Here is a 19,501-nt window from a genome sequence, read left to right as displayed (position 1 = left end):
GCCAGTGGCCGCCGCTGGGGGGCGCTGCCTGTAGCACCGGCTCCTCCCTCCCTCCCGGCTCCTCCCTCCCGCCCGGCTCCTCCCTCCCGCCCGGCTCCTCCCTCCCGCCCGGCTCCGCCCGGCCGCCCTCCCGGCCGCCCTGCCTGCCGCTCTTCCTTCCTCCCGCCGCCGCGCACCGCTCCGGGAGCCCAGCGAGGGCCTTCACCACCGCCCGCCCTGCCCGGCACCGCGTCCTGCTTGTAGGCAGCTGATCGCCGCCTCGCCGCGTCCCCGTGCGTGCTCGGCCCAGCCCCAGCCATGTCCAAGCCACCACCTAAACCGGCCAAACCAGGTAAAGGAGGGGACCGGCGGCCCATCCCGTCGCCCCCCACCGCCTCAGCGGTAGCGCGAAGTCAGTGCGGGGCGTGGGGCGGTCCGCTGCCTGCTGACACGTGGACGGCTTGGGATTCGGGTCGGTGCTGTCGGAGCCGGGAGCCTGGCTGGCGGGGAGCGGGGCAGGGCCGCCTACCCCTTCTTTTCCCAGCCCCGCCGCCATTAACTTCCGCATCGCCTCCTCGGTGCCGGGGGGCGGGCAGCCCCTCCGGCGGCTCCAGCGCCCGCGGCTCCGCTGGAAGCGTTCGTGGAGCTGCCCTCGTCACGCAGGCATCGTGTCTGGGCGGGATCCCGCGCCTGCTCCGGCTCGGAAGAACCTTCGAGAGCTCCGGGGGCAGAGCCATCGCCCGGGGACGGGACCCCCGTGTCGCGGGCTGTCGCGGAGCCTCCTCGTCCCCGGTCGTCGTCCCGTGAGGCGCGGCCCGGGCGCCGCGGTGCAGCGGCGCCTTCGAGGGGAGGCTGCCGTGGGATGAGCTGCACAGGAAATCTTTTAACCTCTTGAGAAACAGGCGTTGCAGTACTCTGACGTTTGCCCTGTGATTGCATGTATTAGCGATACGCTGATGGATGAAAGTGGTTTTATAGTATAGCTCCGTGCTACTTTATTGTTCTTTCGTGGCATCCACTGCTTTGCCTTGGAGGACTCTCCGCAGCCAAATTCATGATGCGTCGTTCCACATCCTGGTGCAGATGTGCACGTTGCCCTTTCTAGTGCATTTAGTTATCAATGCATATATTCCATGCGCCTGCAGCCTCTTCAGATTAATTTAGTGCAAAGTCAGTTTCAAAAAATTAGTAACAATCACAGATTTTTTTTTAAACAAATAGAAGAAAGCATTGGAAGTTGCAGTTTTAAACCTTGGAATAGAAATGGCATATTTCGGGTAAACGTACATTCTTATGTCAAAATTTAAGCCATTAGATATAGAGTTGTTTTTGTCTTGTTTTGTTTTAAATAAGGACTTGATCAGGAAAATTCAATTGCTGTTTTTCATGTTTGCGTATCATCTCCCAGTATGAAAGGCTGAATTCTTACTTTAAAGTTAAATATTCATTGTGGATGCAATTAAATAGATAGGATTATCTGATCCCTAGATACATTTGAATTTCAATATTTTAAATATTATTTGAAATAAGTATTTTTTTAGAAATAATTAAATACATAAACTACTTGCATATTGTAACTAGACAGCTCACAAAAGTTTTAATTTGAAGTCAAGTAAGTGCAAACCTAATTTAGGCCATTTAAACCGTCAGTCTCGACCTTCCCATGGAAGAAAATGTGTTAAAGCTCTCTGAATGCAGTTTCATCCTTGGAAGAGTTTCCTCTGCCTTGCAGTTTGCAAAGCCTCTTTGAAAACGGCTTACTTGAAATTAAAATGCAGTAATAGAAGGATTGCTGTTGTGGACTCTCACTGTGGACTCACTTTTCAGTATGGGTATACTGAAGAAATCTGTGAGCTACTGAAAGAGTGTGGTGTGCCTCTTAACAGCCAAATATGTAAGAACAGTAGATTTTTCCCATTAAGTTGATACTTCAATTTTATGATCTACAAAAAAAAAAAAAAAGAATTAAATTTAACCTTAGATTCTATAGGAGTTAAAGGCTCTAGCCCTACCTGACCTGCAGGAGCTCTCAGACTCAGATGTGTTATGTCTAATACTAGGTGTTTCTCACTAGTTTGCCAGTGTGCAGTTTTGTGGTATGCTTGATGTAATAAAATGCATACTGCCATCAAAAGGACAGGTTCCCTACCCCCTCCACTCCCTGCCACCCCCTTTCCATTCCATTTAATGACGTGACAAGCTGGATCTGTGCTCTGACTTTCTATGTTAGGTTATTTTTATGTGTAATGAACTTGCTGAGCTGGTTTACCGCATGAGTGCTTGACACAGCAAACGGAAATGGGTAGAAATAAATGGCTGAAGAAGGAAGAGGAAGAGAATAAGAGCAGGTAGTGGCTTTCAGAGCTCTTTAAGGGTAAAAAGATTAATTTTGCCAAATCCCTAATTTTTGAAGAGAATCTTATGGAGGCTAACGTGTTATTTTTTTCTCAAGGCATTTTAAGGAACAGGCTGTCTTCTAGCATACTCCAAACTATTTCGGTAGTTGTAGGTCTGGCTTCGTTCTGTCTATAATATCAGTTACACCTATGGTACTGTCATTCAGTCCCTCAGTATTATAGATGTTAAAATGTGCCAACTAAAAACAGATAAAACACAGAAACTGCAGTGTTGAAACCGTTGCAACAGCAGCGTAGTGATGTTTCTTGTGGTGGCTTTGGTGGTATGTCCTAGTGCATTCGGTCAACCTGTGTTAATTTTTCATCACTGACTATTATCAGGTATCCAGTCTGTAAACTGGGCTGTGACCTGTGTCAGAGAGTGGCAAACCTGCTTGCCTTGCTGCTGCATTGCTACAGTTCAAGACAGAAGAAAAGCAAGACATTGGTTGCTGTAGTCCTTTACTCTGTGTTCAGGATAAAAAAAAAAAAAAGTGCAGGCTAGGTAGAGATTAAAAGAGATATAGCAGGTGGCTGGGAAGTGAAATAAATATTCATCCTTTCTAAAACAGTGAATGTTCACTGTTCCTCATAGTGGTGTTGGGCATAAGACTTGGATGACTAGATAGTGCTTTAAAAATGTGGGGAAAAAAGGAGGTGTGAAAGGAGAAACACTAACTAGCTATAGCCTTAAGTGTGGTTTTCTTCAGTACATGAGAGCATTTTATCTGACGGAAGGCTCTTCTATTAATCTTGTAGCATGCACAACATATTAGGATTTCAGTTACAGATTTTGACATCAATGTGTATTAGACAATCATCTGATATGTTTGCCGACACTTGAGCTAGTATTTTGGGGTCTGTCGTTATCCCTTTAGTAAGGGGTAATTACTGTTTTTAGATGCTTTTGAAGGCTTTTAATTTCTAGTGTTTTGAGACCTTTTTTTAAAAAAAACCCACAAGGGCCTAGCTTTGCTTTTCTCTTGGGGCTCTGTATTATTACTGTTTTCTAACTATATTTTCTTTTTAAACCTGCTACTGAAGGAGTGAAGTGGGAGCTGAAAATTGTACACGCTTTATTTTCTGTCAGTGTTATGCAAGGGTAGGGTTTCTCTTCTGTCTTTCAAAAATTCTATTGATATCTCAAACTACATTATTTATTGCAGAGTTCATAAACCTCTTAAACATTCTGTGTTGGATGTTAATCCTATTTACAAAAGTTACTTTTTAGGTCCTTTGAACTTGGCAAGCTATATTGTCTTCTGCTAGTTGTCTCATTGAACTGTGCTCTCTATCTTATCATGTGTTTTTCATTAGGGCCTTTCCTACTGTGCAGCAGCAGCTTTTGGGGAGATGAAAGTGGTGTATTGATATTTTAAAGAAACTTTACTTATTTTCGTGTTCTCCAGATGGAGTGAGTAAGGTTAGTTGATCCTGGCCTAGACTTCACACAACATTTAGATTTTATGGAGAAAGACCCGTCTTTGTCCCAAGGAATTTACAGTTTTAAATTATGCCAATAGAGAGGAAGAGAGGCAGGACGAAACATAACATATGTAATATAAAGGGTTACTTCTTGAAGTACGTCTATTGACTTTCAAGCCACTAGTAGTTGTCACAGTTAATAAGAGGATTCTGAAGATAAATATTGAATTTGACTCACAATCAGGTTCACTTCACCTTAAATCTTAGGTAAAGTAGAAGCTGTGATAGCATTCACAGGAGCAGAAAACCTTAATTGAGTCACATGCAGACCTGTAGTCAAAGAAAGGTTTCTATTAGCTGGGGAGGTGTGTGTGAATGTGGGGAAATACGCTGTGGTCATCAGCTCTAAGGTGAAAGAGACAACAGAGGAACAATTAAACAGTTCCAAGTCTGCTTTCAACATGAATTTTAAATTCTCATTTCTGACCCCAAACCCTCTTCGTACTGCAAACTGCTGGGGCAAAAAACAAGCTTCCTACAAGTGAAGAAATTCTGTGTATTTGCAGAAATAATTTTGGTAAGAAGTAGAAGCTTTCAGCATCAAATTGTGCCAGCCAAAATTCATTTGGGAAACTGTGTTCACAGGTATCTTCTGTGAGAATATTCTTAATACTGATTTTCTATAAACAAATATTAATACTATTTGTTCCTACAGCTCCAGATACTCAGTGGTGTAGTCCATGGTTGTTCCTGGGCTACCCCAGTTTGTCATCCACACTGACACAGCCAACCCTTTGCATTCTTTTCAACGTGTCCCTGAACAGATTTCTTGGCTTTTTTGTTGTCTGTTTAATATACCCTCCCTGCTTCCTCCCCTCTGTTCCTCCCCTCTGTCTGCCGTGTGTTCACTTCCCCTTTCTAACAAGCACTGCTTAGAAGTGGAAGGTGGTTCTCTAAAGTGGGGACTGCACTTTTTTCTGTCTCAGTTGTGGCAATCCTTGAATGCTGTGTTGTACTCCGTTGTGTCTCTGTGCAAGATCCTGTGAGCAAAATGCCAAAATACAATTGTAGAATGTACTCCAGTAGAATGTATTTCCATTACTGTTATTCATGCTTGAAGGTCTGGGTGTAAACCACCTTATTTTCTAGTTCCTAAGAAGCCAGAAAAAATGTTTCAGTCTGGCCAATAATGTCCTTGAATGAAACTGTACATTTCCTAAGAGACATGCAGATCATAACACAAACATCTCTTTGCTTACTAAGGCAAACTGCAAGTATATAAAAATTATTCTGACTTGTATCTTACCTTTGATATTATCACTTGACCAAAAGATTGTGACTTTGAATTGCTGGTGTACACTGCCAGGTTGTGTAATTTATTTGAAGGTTCTTAGGCCATTATTGAGAAAAAAAACACTCTGTCCTTTTGCCATCATGCTTTCTGTGAGGTGAGGCAGAAAATGCCTCTTGGTTCCTTCAGAGAAATTAATCTAACCGTGTATCAAAATTCATATTCCCATTTATGCATATTCTGTGAGAGAGACTCTAAAACTAGCATAGGCCCTGGAACATGCAAACTGTCCCTTCCCCCTCCCACCATCCTAAATTGTATACATATTTTCTCTTTTTGTCTCATTTGTTACATGTGGGGATTCAAATTAGTAATTTTCCATCAAGTTGGTGCTAGAGACAGTACCTGATTTTCAGCTGCTCTTGTGCAGCCTTATGGGAGCAAGGGAGAAGATGGCTGATGACAATTAGCCCAGGTTTAGCTTGAACCCTTATAGGAGTTGATAGACTTTCAGTTTTCTAATTTATCCATAGATGACTATGGCCAATTCTTATTTTCTTTAGTAGGGAGATTACTCTTTCCCTGTATTACAGGCACTGAAAGTGCTTTGTGACATGCACTGAGCCTGTTTATTTAAAGTAAGTTAATTACTCTGATTTTTTTGGTAGTCTAGAGCTGCTCACTAAATGTAGCTAATGAAAATATGCTGCATCAGGATCAATATCTGGTTTGTAAAATCTTTTTTGCCTCAATGCGATTTGATTGTGTCTGTCAATGGCAGGTGAGGCCTGAAATCATAAAATGTTTTTGGTAACAAAAGGCTCACATGAGTTCACTGGGGCTAGGCCTTAGAAACTGCTGTGAACATTGGCCTACTGCCATGATTATTTTCTTAAATAAAATAAATGGCTCTTGCACCTCTTTTTGGTCGAGGAAGTAATATAAATTGACAGTTAATGAAAAGGCTTTCCCTCCCATTTGGTGCTGAAAGTTCAGCCTAACTCAAATGCCAAAATAAGTAATGCCATGCAGAGTGGGTCATTTTGTTTGTTTGGTGTTTTTGTTTTGTTTTGTTTTGGTTGCTTGTTTTGGTTTTGTTGTTTTCTTTTCTTTGAGGGGTGAAAGCAAATAAGAGGAAAGCAGAAAGCAGAGAATGCTTTGGTGGCAAGTTAAGTAAAAGATGATGGTATGGAGAAGCTGGGGTAAAAGAGCAGAAAGGAAGTGGGAAAAAGAAGCGTCACTGTGAGAGAAACAGTAACTCCTTGTTGCGAAAATAGTTAGCACTTATTTGGGAAACCATCTCATAATGATGCTGCAATTAATTAAAAATTAACCTCAAAAGTTCTAGAATGGAACAAAAACTCCTGCTTTTTTTGAGAAAATGTTCTTTTTTATTACTTTGTATTACAAAGCACAGCAGTGATCTTGCTTTAGTTCAATACATATCAGAATCTGCATTTTGAAGCTGTTACCTCAGTTTCTTCACTTTTATGCACTTATCTGGGAGAGGGTCATGTTAGAAATCTGAATTGCCTGTTTCCTTTTCTCATAAAAGCAGAAGTTTATAGGAGACGTTATTCAAAATAATTTGAAGGGCATGGGTTTGGCCTAGCCTGATAAACCATTTGGTTTATGTTGCTGGTTAGAGAGAATTGTTAATTTGAATCCTTTACCCTGTTGTTTTGCTGGGTGAGGGTTTGGGAAAGTATGGCTGGGGGAGTTTGTATGCTAAGAATAGTTGTATCTGTTTAGTATGTATAGTAAGTTACCTTTGTTATTTGTCAGATAGTTGTTTTACAGATGTTTAATGCAAATTGCATGTGAAGGGAAAAGATAGCCTTGTGACTCAAGTATGGGATTGAAGAGACAAACCATTTAAATTTGTCCCTGCACTTAGAAAAGGAATTACTGTGAGACACATCACTGCACTGGACTTCCATTTACTCTGTTTTTAAAAGGGATACTCCCCTCATTAGTCATGCTGAGAATAAAATCATTACTGTTCATCTGGTGCCTTGAAATCCTGAAAAGGTACCTGTGTTTTGTGTATTCTACTTACTCTGTCTTCTTGAAGTATATGGGGATGTGCAGTAAGTCAACTTTGATAAGTTCAGATCAGTGCTAATGTATTATTTCTCCATCCTACATAAATCATACTACGTGATTCATAGTGGAGAGGTGGTAGTAAGGAGGAGCACAGGAGGTCATTAAGCACTTTATAATTTTTTGCTTCTTGCAAAGGACACGCATTAATAAGTCTGTCTGCATGCCTAGGGATGGGCATTGCTAGATAAAAGTACTTCAGGTGATTACTGGTGCTCATATACATAGTAAGATACAATTCATCAGTATTTGCAGAACAGAGATTTGAGTTTTAATGTGTCTTTTGCGTCCTTACATTTTGTTACTTTAAATAGTCTACACTGATTTTTTTTTTCCTTAAAATTTGGCACAAATAATGGCAATACCAAGTGCTGAAGTCCTGCTCTTAGCTCTTAAATGCAGCAGCATAACCAGGTTTAATGTCTGTTTACCAAGAAACGTTTAAAAGACCGGTGCCAATAATGAGTAGTGTTTAACTCCCACGTAGTGTGCTGTAAAATCAAAATTAACCAGACCTGCAGTTCTATACATGCAAAAATCTGTACTTTGTATTTGATGACTGGAAAATGCTTCAGAATGTGTTGCACTATGTGTGATAGCACAGCTTGGCATTTACAGAAGTAACTTTCTATTTCAGATATACAGAATTTAAAAAGGAAAAAAAAGAGAGAGAGAAACAAACCAAAACACAGAAAAACCCCACAAGTGTAAATTGCTTTTTGTTTAAAAAAACATGCCAACAAGACTTTTATCAGCATCAGTGTTTTCGTTCTTCTTTTCTTTGCCTTAGGGTGTGATAGCTTTAGAAGACCTGTTGACAGAGATGCAGTACATTATTACAGGTCACACATATGACACACATATCTGTAGTTCTTGCTTTTCACTGTCTTTTTTCCCTATTCTCATTTCCCCTTTTAATATTTCTTATTCTTCCCTTTTGCTGTACATTTCCTCCTTTTACTTACATAAAACCTTGAAAATCCGTGGGTGAAAGTTAAAGTCGCCAGAGTCGCCAGTGTGCAGTTCTGTCTTGCATTTTGCTGTCATCTATATAAGAAAGCCAAGGAGAAGGGACAGTACTCTATGTCACCCATCCTGTTTTGCCATCTTGTTCTTTTTGTTTGTTTTATTTTGTTTTGTTTTCTTCTTTTTATTTTGTTTTATTTTGTTTCATTTAAATTATCTCCAGCTGCAGTTCAGACATTTATTTCTGAAGCTCTTAGATCTAAGACCCATTACTGTTTACTGTTGTTCATCATTTCTGTATGGGTAACAGACAGAACAAGGTTTCATCCTTATTAGCTGTTGCCACAGTGCAGGTATTTAGTTTCTGAGGCAAAGGTCTAAGAAGTGTTGGACCTTTTATCTCTAGTAAATGGCTGTTGTGTGAGAAAGAGAACCAGTAAAGCCAAATTGAAGATCTATAGTGTTATTAAAAAGTAAGATCTGGGAGGGATACAGTTACAAATTGGAAGAAAAATCATATATACAGTTTCTATATACATTTAGCAATCCAAAGATTTACATGGATTGATTTTATGGTTAAACTTTTACATACGCTTTGCCCCAAAAAAGCCTGAGACAGAGGATTACAGAAAAGTTTTGCTTAGTAGTTGTGATGTGGTAAATGCCACTACATAAATATGTGCTGTGGCATGGCTTTTGCTGAGGAATATCCAGAGTTGTTAGAAACATCTTTTAAGAGCCACCTCAAGACGGTGGGGTATACTGCAAAATGTCATCTTATACAATTGAGTACCATCCTCCTTTCTCAAGCCTGTCAGCATATATAAATTTAAACTGACAGTTCTAAAGGCCTTAAGTTAACTTTTGAAAATGATTACTATTGTCGGTATGATTTTTGGCAATTGGGGTAATGAAGAGTACATCTAGCAAAAAAAGGGCAAAAAATTTTTAAGCAATCGTGGTTCTTCATGGAAGCTTAAAGGCTTATCCTTGAGATACAAGGAAGCCTGCTGTCTCATTACTCAGTTCTCTCTGTGTATTATACTACACAAGATTTTTTTATGCACACTTTATTATACAGTACTAACCTTTGACAGTAACCTCATCAGCTTCTCTGAGGATACAAACCAGCCTGGGGTAAGTGTGGTCTAGGTAATGCATTGTCCTGATGCAACAAATACTGTTTCAATCACTAACTAATCTGTATAAACATGCAAAGTATAGTGGAAGACCCTGAAATACAGCTACATCCTTAAGATATTTAAAAGTAAACAATACAGAACAATCTACATAATACATTTCTCCACTGAGTTCAGTGGGCTTCGGCAGTTCAGCTAATAGCATTACGTAAGATACATGTTTCTTCTCCTGTACTCTTCTTATACTTTCTGCTTTGTGCTCTTGAAATGTACCTATATGGATTTTACTTTTTTTTTTTAATGTTTATAGGGATGCTTCTTTTGCAGTTTATGCAATAAAATTTGTATCTCTCTGCATTAAGGTTATCTTTTCTTGGCTTGGATGCTGCTGGCAGTGTCTTCAAAACTGTCCTATTAAAATAAATATTGCCCACTTAGTGGAATTGTAAATACTATAGCTTATTTTAAACATCTGAACAGAGTGCCATGTCAGTTGTACATTCCATAAATAGGACTTGATGACCATTTGCCATTTTTTCACATGCAATTATTTCTTTGCTACTGCATGATTTTCCTAATTAGTAACAACTGAAGTAAGGATGAGAACATGTTGCAAATGTTGGTTGTTGCTTTGTTTCTTTCATTTTTCCCTTAATTTTGTATCATTTGACAATATAGATATTATTAATGTATACAACATGTATGAGTGTGTGGGAGTGTATATGACTGAAACTACAGTTTGCCTCAGAAGTCACTGGCAACGCTTTAGGTGACTTGCATGGTGATCTGTGAAGACTGTTAGGTGTGCACAAGAGACAGCTTACGTTTCACTGATCAGTTGGCCCATTGCCTTCAGAACCCGTGCTGCTGCATTAAGTCTTATTCATCATGATTTTCATTGATGGAGGCATAGCATAAATTCATTCAGCAAGCAGCTTTAACGATTAAGAAAAGTAATTTATTTGACTTTGAGGACTGTACATGAATGCTGTGTTTAGAAGATGTGATACTGATACTGTTTTTTCTTTTCTTTTTTTTTAGGGCAGGTTAAAGTGTTCAGGGCCCTGTATACATTTGAGCCCAGAACGGTAAGTACATCTAGATTTTAGGGGTTTGAGCAGCTTAGTTTTAGTCTTGTCTATAATAACTTTTCTTCAGTTCTATTAGGGTTGACGTATTAGACTTACTGTACTATATTTTCAGTAAAAAAGCCTGTTGGTGGGTGTAGGTTCTTAATGTGACTAAAACTGTCTGATAAATCACCACTCTCCTATTTTAAGTCCAGCTTTTTAAAAAGCAACATACTTTCTTCTCTAATGTCAGTTACCTGCAATCTAAGATCAGCACTTTAAGTGACTTTTTTCTTTTCTTCCAAAGCCAACAAAGAGCTGAGAACTAAGACATATGATGAACTGGGACCAACCAAAAAGGGAATGAAGTTAACAAATACAAGATACTTTTCACTGCTTTTGTTGCACAATGTTCTGTTGTAAAGGCCACAGTCTTTTTCTTTAGTTGTTAGGAAGGTCACAGCTCCAGAAAGTTACCTGTAGGCAAGTCAAACTACAGTATGAAAGACTGCGAGAGTATTGTCTAGTTGCTAGAGAATTAGGTTTATTATTCTTTTGAAAGAAGAGATGAATGTGCTCTGCTTTATCCAAGTACTTGTTTTACTAAAATCCATGCATTGAGATTTTTGTTTACTCTTCCTTTTTATTTTTATTTTTTTAAAGCCAGATGAACTGTACTTTGAAGAAGGAGATATCATTTACATCTCAGACATGGTGAGTCTAACACATCCCATACAGTCTGAATACTTCTGAGATGCAGCTTATCCCCTCTGAAATATTTTAACTTTTCTCTGCAGAGTGATACAAATTGGTGGAAAGGAACTTGCAAAGGGAGAACTGGACTAATTCCAAGCAACTATGGTAATGTTTATAATATTTTCATGTGGTGAGATCATTCACAATCAAAGGAAATCACTGAATAAAAATAACTGATACACTTATTTCCAGAAACTGATCACAGTATTAGCGTTTAACAGTCCTCTACCAAAATGTTTCAGATACATCTACAATATCAGTCAGCACTGTACACCAGCAATGGACAGGCTGCCTTATGTTTTTATAACCTGGAGGCACCTTGAGTTTGCTCACTGTTCATGTTTCTGATTGTGCAGGTAACAGCAATAGATGTTCTCAGTTTTGAGGGCAAGAGCACTTGGATCTAAATTATAGTTTTACAGATGGCACATGAAAGTGATTGACTTGTATTCTTAATACTCTCAATGAACACACTGCAGTGTTTAAGATCTTCTCATTAGCAGTGTCTTGGCTATATTACTTCAGTCTATATATTGCCTTTTTTTTAAGTAGACAGGATGGACAGCCACAGCCTTTAGTAGCTTTCAGATCAAGAAGTCTGACTCAGCGTGAGGTGGCTTCTTACAGAGATAGATAATCAATACTGGAATTGTTAAGTAAACCTGCATATGGACAGGAAGCTAAAACAGATTGTGAGCAATTCTGTAGACCTTTGTGGGTTTTTTTTCCCACTTAAGTGATAGAACTGTTCTGTTTGCCATTTGTTTCTTCTTAATGAATTTATTCAGCCACAGAAAACACTGTTTTCTTGCGGATTAAATATCCTGTACCAGTTTGGACTAAATAGAAATTGTTTTTTCAGATTCAACTAAAATCACTTTGAAAGGCCATGTGTACAGACAACACAGCACAATACTTCCAAGTCTTTCCGGGAAAATGTGGGCAGAGTAGTAGTGTCACATGAAAGATTGCATCAAAACTGCTAATACATTAGAAACTGCGGTAGCTTTATGTTGTTGCTTCTTCATTAGAAGATATTATGGTAGTAATGCTACAATTCCCTGCACTGACTTGTGATAAGTAGAAGTACATGAATAGAAGCCTGTGGTGAGAACATCGCATCAAATTTCAGCACAGTTTGTGACTTCCAGACTGATTCTACTCTTGCCACCTCTCAGAGGTGGCCACTGCTACTCACAAGGATAGTTTATACATGCTTACCTATACTCAGATTTCTTTTCAACATTGAAGTGTGTAATATTCAAAATAGGCAAAAAACTTACAAATTCAGTTTGTGTTCCTATTGAGATAGCTTGGAAAAGTTGCTTCCAGAGTGCTTTACTGAAAAGCACTCTGCTCCTCTCTAGTGAAACATGAAGCTTGTGAGATTAAGAAAAGGCCTATAGAAGCCTGAACTTCAGTCTGCCCATCACTACATACATTGTTTAAGCAGTTTTGTTTTGCAGAACTCCTGCAATTTTCCAGGGAAAATAAAAAGTCTCCATAAAACAAAGAAGAAGCCTATTGACAGTGGACTTTTCTAGTTACCCTTCACAGACCTCTTAGAAATAATTCACTCATAAGTACAGATGGCAAGCTGTAGTTTTAAAGCCTAGCCACATGCAGTTGCTCAAAACCATCTTACAAGTGTAGAAGGAGAAATAACAGCTGAGATGAAATATTTCCGGATTCCTGGTGGCTTGCAACCGTTGATCAATTTGATGCCGTTCTTTGAAGTTTTCACAAGCTCTTCTCTGAATTGCTTTCCCATACACAGGAAATTGAAGTGCATCTGACTAGTCCATCAGTCACAAATCTCCTTTCACGTTAGAGTTGAATATGTATTACTGGTTCTTCTGGAATAAATCAAAGGTTTATTTCCGCACTGGTATGAAATATCTGCTCCGTTTCTAAGTAGTTAGAATTTACTCTCTTTTTCATTTCAGTGGCAGAGCAAGCTGAGTCTATTGATAACCCACTGCATGAAGCTGCCAAACGTGGTAAGTGTGATTTGAGTTTTAGTTGTATAGTGCTGAAGAATGATTTGTTTGTTTTCTTTCAAAATAATCGTATATTTAGAATGAAGGTGTCCTGTCTGTTTTGGTTGTCTGGTATCTTGGACAAGTTATCTGGTAAGTTTTGCAGCTTTCAGAAGCTGAGCTGGTTTACAGCCTGAAAGAATGGCCACTCCGTGATTGTATACACAGTAAAAGTGTTTGGTACCATCCATTTAACCACACAGGGATCTAAAGGTCTTCTGGGCGTGGAAGAAAATATGGTTGTTATTACTTTGGTTGTTTTATGAATTGTAGGTGTTGATGCTAAACACTTATTCTCCTAATAAGTTCATAGGAGGGCTCACACCCTTCAGAAAGAACTATGTGCCTTCAATGGTTCTTTTTTCAAAGAAAAAAACCCAATCAACGTTGAATTTATCTTTCAGGCAACCTGAGCTGGTTGAGAGAGTGTTTGGATAATCGAGTTGGAGTCAATGGCTTAGACAAAGCTGGAAACACAGCTTTGTACTGGGCATGCCATGGAGGCCACAAAGGTAACAGAGAATTAATTCGAAAAGACTGTTCAATGGTTTTCTTCATTTGCTTGTTAGACTGATTGCTAAAATTGCAGTACTAAATAATAAAGCCAGGATTTTTTAAAGATCATTCTGGTTCTTTTAAAAGTTAAAGCTGGAGGGAAGGTTCAGCTCCATCAAACACTGTGCGTTTTGTTGTTGCTGTTGAAGCAGACATTCAAATCAGTGCAACATTTAGAAGCAGAGTGGGAAACAGGACAAACAAAAAAGAAGTGCTGTATTGTTTTGGCTATTTTATGCAGTAGCATTTCTTTGTGACTAATGGTTGCTCAATGCTGTCTGATTGTTACAGATCTTCGTTAGCTGATTGGATGTCTCTTTCATTGAATCTTAGACAAAATTTATACTACAATTGCAAAAAATCCCATTTGTTTCCTTAAGTTTTTATCTTTATTTTCCCTCTCCCTGTTTTCTGCAGATATAGTGGATGTTCTGTTTACCCAGGCAAATCTGGAGTTAAACCAACAGGTAAGTTAAACCAACAGACCTCTACAGAAGAGGTGTGGTGTTATTAATCCTTGGTACAAGCTGAAGGTTTTTTTGCTGTGTTTTAATCCTGTTGCTTTTCCCTCTAACTCCACAGAACAAATTGGGAGACACAGCTTTGCATGCTGCTGCATGGAAAGGTTATGCAGATATTGTAGAGATGCTGCTGGCAAAGGGTAAAGATCTTCACCAAGGTTTCAACAATTTGTGTGGCAGACTAGATTCCTGAATGTTTATTAATCTGTATTTTTTTTAACTGTTTTGCTGTAACTCAGGTAAAATCCTTAGCCGGCTTACCTTCCTGACTTTGTAAGCCTTGCAGAAAATTCTGGCAGCTATTTGGAAAGTAGACATCTTACCTGCTCAAGATAAATTTCATCCTGCTTTGCAGACAAAATTAAGCACCTAACCCCAGAACAGCAATGACACCTGCTTCCTGGAGAGGTAGAGCAGCCAGCGAGTTCCCCAGCCAACTGTAGCTCATGGAAGAGTATCCATAGCTCTTAGTATGCTTCAGAATGGTCCACAGATGAGATTCCCTTGTCCATTACTGTTCCACTCATGCTACTGAAACTAGTATCACAATACCATTGCTCAAGAGATAGCTGAGACAGTGATTCATTATGAAAATTTTCTATTATAAAGGGGCAAGAACAGATCTGAAGAACAATGAGAAGAAACTGGCTTTAGATATGGCAACCAATGCAGCTTGCGCTTCCCTGCTTAAGAAGAAACAGAGTGCAGGTATTTCTGATTTTTTTTACTCTGATACATTTTTTTTTGTTTTAAAGGACACTTAATTTTTCAGCTAAGTATCACTATGTTCATAGCCGTAAAAACACTTGTGGGCTACATAGGCTAAGGGTTGTGTTTGGAAGAGTTCACTTGAGAGGATTAGTTCAGCAGAGCTGTGATAGAGACCTGTGGTTTATCACATTCAGTGTTGCTGAGCACTCAAAATGCCATCTGGTGTCAGCGAGAGGCAAAAGAGTTCAGAAGATGTGAAATAGTAAGGAAAGGGAAAGAAATGGAAGACAGGCACTTCAGAGTGGAGAGACAGAAAGAAAGCAAGGATAGAAGGTCCTTTAAAAGCGGTATGCCACAAGGGACAGGGTATGAGAGTAAAATGATGTGGTATGTTCTCCGTTACGCCTGTCTGTTCCCCCAAGCTAAGCCAAACAAACCCTAACAGATGCTCTTCTTTTGTTTTCTTGCTGCTAATGATTTTAAATTTCTTATTTCTATGTCTCTCTGAGTGGCTCTCTAATAGAGAAATAAAGAAAGAATGCTTTATCAAAACAGTCTCACTGCCTCCCACTTGCGTTCATCTCTTCTAATAGCAGTGTCCATGTACAAAACATTTAAAGAGATAGGATATTTTTAAAAGCATAGCAGAGGCTTACTTGTTCAGTATTGCATGATTAATGTTATCTGTAGCTTTCAGGAGGCTGAATTTCAGGTGGAAACCCTAGGTGAATTACAAATAAGATGAGAAATTACTGAAAAACACATGCTGAGTTACAGCCTGTATCAGTGGAATATCCAGACTAGCAACTGTATTGTCACAGGCCTAAGCGAGAACAGAGGAATGCTAACCTGTAAGCAGTTAGCAGATCTGGGAATTAATGGTGGAAAAGCTGACTGCAGCTTTAGAAGACCAGGAAGAGTAATTGCAGCAAAAATACTGTCCAGCTCTTTGACAGAAGTAGTATCATGATTTCCCAGAAAACCTTGACAAATTATTTCCGTCAGTTTTGACTCCGAAGAAAGCAGTTGTTACAAAGGGCAGAATTTCTTCTGTTTCCATATTTATTTCTAATGTTAGTTAATCTCTGTTAGGAGCACTTATTTCATTTTTGTCAGTTGTAGGCACCCGGTGCAGGAGTATTCTCTGTTCTAGTGTCTCTAATAATTATGTTTCCTTTTCTGATTGCTAGGTAACTAATCTTTTGCTTCTAGTGCATTTGCTTCACTCCCTCTAAATTAATTTTGGTTTGTGGCTGACTGATTTTTCATCCTTCGTCACTTCTCTGTCACCAGTCTCTGGTACTCTTGCACACTCTCATTTCTTGTTTGCCTTGATAAAAGAGCTGATGTTCTTAGTCTACCTGCAGTTTCAGTATTAGCTTCCCTGTTAGTTTTTCTGTCTTAATTGGCCTTTTATAATCTTTGTGACACCACTGATCTGTATACCCTTCTTGTATTTTGTGTTTTCTTGGTTATTTTTATTAATTTCATTCTTCAGTGTGTATTGATTCTACACTTCAGTATTTCCAGTGACTGTGAGTGAAACAATTATGATCTTTCAGATTCACTCTGATATCAGTAATTTTCCTGTCCCTGGTTTCAAATCTGTTCCTGTGTAGAAATGGCTTCTGTCATAGTCCATCTAGAAAATGTTTTATCCAGGGAAGCTTACTTTCCTTCCACTTAAATGTTCAGTTTCGTGTTTTGCATGTATACGCACACATTCAAATGTTATGATTACTGAAGTATATTCTAAGAAATGAAAGTTATTAAAATCTTGTCACAGAAATGCAAAATGACTATGTCATTTTTGCTCCTGAACCGGGGAACAATTAATTATCCAGAAGAAATGAGATTTGTCTCTTCTTTAAGTATGGCCCCTTCAGCACAGGGCTCTACAAGTTCTTTCCTTTCTTCCTTTGCTGCTCCTCCTACTCAAAAAGAAAAAAAAAATATTTTACCAAAACCGTTGAGCAGGTTAGTTTTAGATGCTCTTATTTTTCTTCTTCTAGGATAATATGGTTATCACTTCTGTGAATTATGTCAGTCTTGTTATGCCTGCACCCAATATTTTTAATACTTTGTTTTAATATGTTATTGCAAAGCTATGACTGACTAGGATCTCGTGGTTCCTGGTTCCCTGTAGTACAATATAATATACGTTATATATAATCTGTATTCCTCTTCCCATATATTTGAAAATCTGTAGCCAAATAATTATCTATCACAAAAAGCCCATGCTGTTTATATTTGTGCAGTCCCAAAGGTAGATGTAGTTCTCCAGGCACTGCTGCACATCTCGTGAATATAATTTAATACTGCTGTTTTCTGCTTGCTGTCCTTCAATAGCAAAAGCTCATAAATAAAGCTAAGAAATATTTATTCAGGAAAAAACCCTAGGTGAGAAAAGACAGAGAGAATAGGTGGAATGTTTTTGATTTTAAGCAGAGAACGGCAGCCAGCTGGGCACTCAGAATAAAATCATAGAGGCTTTTCAACCAACTTACCCATCTTTTCTTTTGCAATTCAAAGGTAGTACATACAGAAAATAGAATTAAAGAGTTCCAGCTCTGCTGTATAGGTTCCATTGAGCCAGAAGATGGCTCTTGAAGTTCACAGGAACAGGCCAAATCACATATGTAGGTGATGTGGCTACTGGCTTAGTCCTGTCTTTGAGATCCAGACCTACAGCCCCATCTGTGTAGCCTTAGTATCTCTAAATGTCAGAGAAATCAGGTTTCTCAGATGCTGGTTTGCAAGCGTTGTAAATATGAGGCTTTTCCTGATTATATCCTGGATTAAGATAGAACTTTCTTTCTTTCCAGGTACAGTCCGAACATTAAGTAACGCAGAGGAATACCTCGATGATGAAGACTCTGATTAGCTTTTTTGATTCAGCTTGAGGAACTATAACTTGTGTTTCCTATGTCATTCCCAAAACATATCTTTACAACTGTAAAAATATTTTTCTTAGACTGTTGCAGTCTTCCAATATAGTATATAAATGAGAGGATGAAATCATGCTTTCCAGAGGAATGATCTTCATGTGTGCCAGAAGGTGCCACATTTTAAATCAGAGTTCCTTTGGAATAATTTCACAGGTGAAATGTGGCATACCCTTGTTGTTGAATGGGCAGAGGACCACCTTCTAAATTCACAGGTTTCATCTCAGGCCTTCCCAGCAAGTGCCTTGTGTCTCTTGAATACACTCCTCAAACTGAAAGGTCCATCCGGGAGAGCAGGACACCACTGCTGTAATTTCCCAAAATCTCCCTGGATATAGGTTCTGTTGTGCGGATAATACTGGCGGAGTCAGTACTGGCTGACAGGCATGAGTAGAGATGCTGCTGTAGAAAGTGACCATCTTTTGCCCACACAGAACCAACAAGACAAGGTTTGAGATATATATATATAATTTATATATATATATATATATATATATAATTATTTCCCGCCCCCAATTCCTTTGTGTACCCCTCTAAGTAAGGGGTAGAATGACATGGGATCATCTGCCCTGGACGCTTTGTTTTCTCTATTGCTGTGGGCTCAATCCCTGAAATGTAAACTCAGGTGAAATGCTTGCTTAAGTCAGTTTTGCTTGACAAATATGTTTAATGTTGGACTTAACGACTTGATTATTTTGCTTTTTGAAGTGCTTTGTGCTGAAACTATTCTTAGTGAAAGGAAGGCAGAATATTTTTCTATTTATCCTGCATAACTTTTTTTTTTTACTGATCTCTTGCTTTTATTTTTTAAAAGTGTTCTTACATTTTTTTTTCCTACATTACCTCAAAGCTTAAGTATATTTGAAGGAGTGAGGGAAGATGTATATCAAATATACCACAGGAATCTTTAGAAGAGATATTTGAAGCTGAATAAACATTTTAAAAATGTGTTGCTTCTTCCTGTGAATTAAAGAGAACTAAAAAAATAAATTAGGCCACTTTCAAGCTTCCCTGCAGAGTTAAAAATAAGTATTTCCTTCAAATTGCCAAATATTATGCCGTACTGAGGGATATTTCCTTACTGCAATGGTAAGAAAATGTTACAAGTATTTGAGATACAATCTCATTTTCCTTTTTTGTTGCTAACTTCCCTATGAGCAACTGTGACAGATTGAGTCCAACACAGCAGTCTGCAATGGTTAAAAAAAAAAAAAAAAGGAAAAAAAAAAATAATAAAGCTCTTGTGAAAGATTGGGGATAAATGAAATGCACTTGTGAAAGATTGGGGATAAATGAAAATCACACTAAGTCTTTTAGTGATTAAAAGAAGCCTAGAGCACTCATAACATCCCACTTCAAAATATATTGAACCAGATTTTTGTATTTTTATTATTCTGGAAAGAACTAGATACAAATAAAGCTTGTTAAATGAGCACTTACCAAAGAAGGCAGCATTTGATTGACCAGAACTGTGTAAGATGGAGGCATTGCACAAATAGTAGTCTGCAGATATGATTCTAAACTGTTTAAGTGTTACAACCATAGGATGAATGTTTTAACCCTATGAAATACTGTGGTCAACTGAACGGTAATGTTTTATTTTGT

General features: G+C 38.7%; 1 protein-coding gene across 1 annotated transcript; it reads left to right on the top strand.

Moving 5' to 3' along the window:
• Nucleotides 1–141: 141 nt before the first annotated feature.
• OSTF1 (osteoclast stimulating factor 1) lies at nt 142–19,133 on the top strand. The gene is made up of 10 exons (XM_082075731.1): nt 142–331; nt 10,341–10,387; nt 11,033–11,083; nt 11,167–11,230; nt 13,072–13,125; nt 13,569–13,676; nt 14,137–14,186; nt 14,302–14,380; nt 14,850–14,948; nt 17,777–19,133. The coding sequence occupies exons 1-10, from the start codon at nt 298–300 to the stop codon at nt 17,833–17,835; spliced, it is 645 nt and encodes a 214-aa protein (XP_081931857.1). The 5' UTR covers nt 142–297; the 3' UTR covers nt 17,836–19,133.
• The last annotated feature ends 368 nt before the right edge of the window (nt 19,134–19,501 follow it).

Source organism: Streptopelia decaocto (genome assembly GCF_964273445.1).
Source record: "Streptopelia decaocto genome assembly, chromosome: Z".
In the NCBI taxonomy this organism is placed as follows: domain Eukaryota; kingdom Metazoa; phylum Chordata; class Aves; order Columbiformes; family Columbidae; genus Streptopelia; species Streptopelia decaocto.
Note: the sequence above shows the minus strand (reverse complement) of the source record. Positions and strands in the feature narration are given on the sequence as shown.